Source organism: Anopheles merus, chromosome 3R (assembly GCF_017562075.2).
Source record: "Anopheles merus strain MAF chromosome 3R, AmerM5.1, whole genome shotgun sequence".
NCBI lineage: Eukaryota > Metazoa > Arthropoda > Insecta > Diptera > Culicidae > Anopheles > Anopheles merus.
This window is the reverse complement of record NC_054084.1, coordinates 17,578,896-17,581,278: the sequence shown is the minus strand read 5'-3', so window position 1 is coordinate 17,581,278 and position 2,383 is coordinate 17,578,896. Positions and strand designations below refer to the sequence as shown.

At 51.7% G+C, this 2,383-nt stretch overlaps 1 protein-coding gene across 1 annotated transcript; it reads left to right on the top strand.

Annotated features, from left to right (window-relative positions):
- Positions 1-645: 645 nt before the first annotated feature.
- LOC121597268 (arginase, hepatic) lies at positions 646-2,047 on the top strand. The gene has a single exon (XM_041922902.1). It carries the CDS (start codon positions 860-862, stop codon positions 1,946-1,948), a length of 1,089 nt encoding a protein of 362 aa, XP_041778836.1. The 5' UTR covers positions 646-859; the 3' UTR covers positions 1,949-2,047.
- Positions 2,048-2,383: the final 336 nt, after the last annotated feature.

Below are 2,383 nucleotides of genomic sequence, written 5' to 3'. Positions count from 1 at the left end.
AGCGAACGGTGGGCAGGGCCGTGTTCTGCTGAAATATAAATGATCTACAAGGCGTCAGCATTCCGTAGCGAGTGATTGTGAGCACCGGTGGGAATATTTCTAGCCGATGATATGTTTTGCCATGGCAATGGCAGTGTACGTTGAATTATAAAACAAACTGCAAAATGAACAAGCGCCTCGGTTACGGATTCATTAGCTCAGACACTGGTACATCTGTTGTAAGGCAGTCAGTCCGGTGGTCTGAATAGTCGAGAAGCGCTTTAAAGACGACGTTTGGTGCAAAGGATTGACAGTAACTGAGAGTATTTAAGGGAAATTATGTGAACTGTGATGATTAGAGTTGATTTAACTTTGTTATGGTAAAATACTCAAAAACATCTTCTAATTCTATTCCCACTGTGGTCAATGAACTTTAATTTTGAAACGCAATTGTAAAAGACGCGTATATTCGCACAAGCTCTACCAAACAAACCAAACTGAAACGGTTTCGTCAGAGATCGTGTGAAAATGATTCCACTCTCTCTCGCACACAGAGTCGTAACTTCCAAGACGATCTTTTGCTGGATCACACTTCCTCGTGCACATGGAATGAAAGTGACAGTCACAAAACGAACGACAACCAAGCCCATTGAGCAGCAACGCTTCGGGCGGGCGATAAGCGCTGTCCAGATTTGTTGTTCAAGGGCAAGGTTATCTCGCGTTTAAGCGATTAGGCAAGAGCTACGACGGTTGAACGATTGTCCGTAGCCAAACATCAATACCGTCTTCAGTCACAGTACTCAAACTCATCGCCGGCGGTTGTACGCTCTCTGTGCAAAACATTCTAACCGCTCAGTCGCAGCAGTGCAGTTACACTACAATGTTGCCACGGATAGCTTTAGCGAGGCTGGTAGGCCGCACCGGTGTCACGTTCGGAGCGGCAACCAGCAGCTACTGCACCTCGACGTCCGATCACTCGTTTGCGACTATCAAACCGAAAAAGATCAACTACGAACGCATTGGAATCGTCGGTGTACCGTTCGACAAGGGCCAGCGCAAGAAAGGTGTCGGTTTGGGGCCCAAAGCGATCCGTGAAGCTGGCCTGATCGACCACATCCAGGAGATATCGCCCAAGCTGAACATTAAAGATTACGGTGACATCCAGTATGAAGCGCTCAACTTCCAGGGCCGTAAGGTGGGCAACATGAAGAAGCTGGAGCACGTGGCCAGCTGTAGCAGGAACTTATCGCACCAGGTGACGGAGGTGCTGGATGACGATCGGTTGTGCATAACGCTCGGCGGAGATCATGCGATCGCGATCGGATCGATCGATGGTCATCTGCACCACAGCAAGGATGTGGCGGTGATTTGGGTTGATGCCCATGCGGACCTGAACACCAACTCGACCTCCCCGTCCGGGAACATTCACGGTATGCCGGTGGCGTTGCTTGCCCGCGAGCTGTGCGATTACTGGCCGTACATTCCCGGCATGGACTGGCAGGAGCCGATCATTTCGATCAAGAACCTTGCCTACATCGGGCTGCGGTCGGTCGATCCGTACGAGCGGGCAATCATCGAGAAGTTTGGCATCAACGCGTTCGGCATGCGGGAGGTGGAAAAGTACGGCATCCGGGAGGTGATGCGCATGGCGCTGGAACGGATCGATCCCAACGGTGAGCGGAGTTTGCACGTGAGCTACGACATCGATTCGCTGGACGTGCTGGAAGCACCGAGCACGGGCACAAGCGTCCGGGGCGGACTGACGCTGCGCGAAGGCATCTACATTATGGAGGAAGCGTACGGGACGGGCCGGCTGGCGGCGGTCGATCTGGTGGAGGTGAACCCGGCCATCGGCACACCGGAGGACGTGCGGCGTACGGTGGAAGCGGCCATACATCTACTGGTGGCAGCCTGTGGTCACAGCCGCAAGGGTGACATTGCCGACACGTTGGATTTGATACAGAAGTGAAGAGTGAGGTCCGATCGATCGGCTGGCGTCCCGTGTGCTCTTGTTTGTATTTACCCGAATGCGAGTGACTCAATAAATTTTCCTTCTTGTATACACGTACTTTCTTCGGCCACGTTGGATGGGGAAACAGCACGCCTGGACCATGTACGCACGGCTGGAAATAACTAATTGGTGCGGTTCGGATCGTCAAACAACGGAAGCACCTACCCGCACAGGAGTCACTCCAGGCAAGCGGTTTCGTAAAACTTTACCATGGGGTATTAATTTGTGCGGTTTCGTTCATGTACGTGTTTGTGTGTGATTGGGTCTATCGTTCAAAGGCAGCTGAGTTTTCGGGGCAAAGTTTTCAAAAGGGAAACAGAAAAGAGTAACGCAAAAGTCTGGCTTTGGGGTCGGCCGAAGCTCGGGCGTAAGAGTTGTTGAACGTAAATTTCA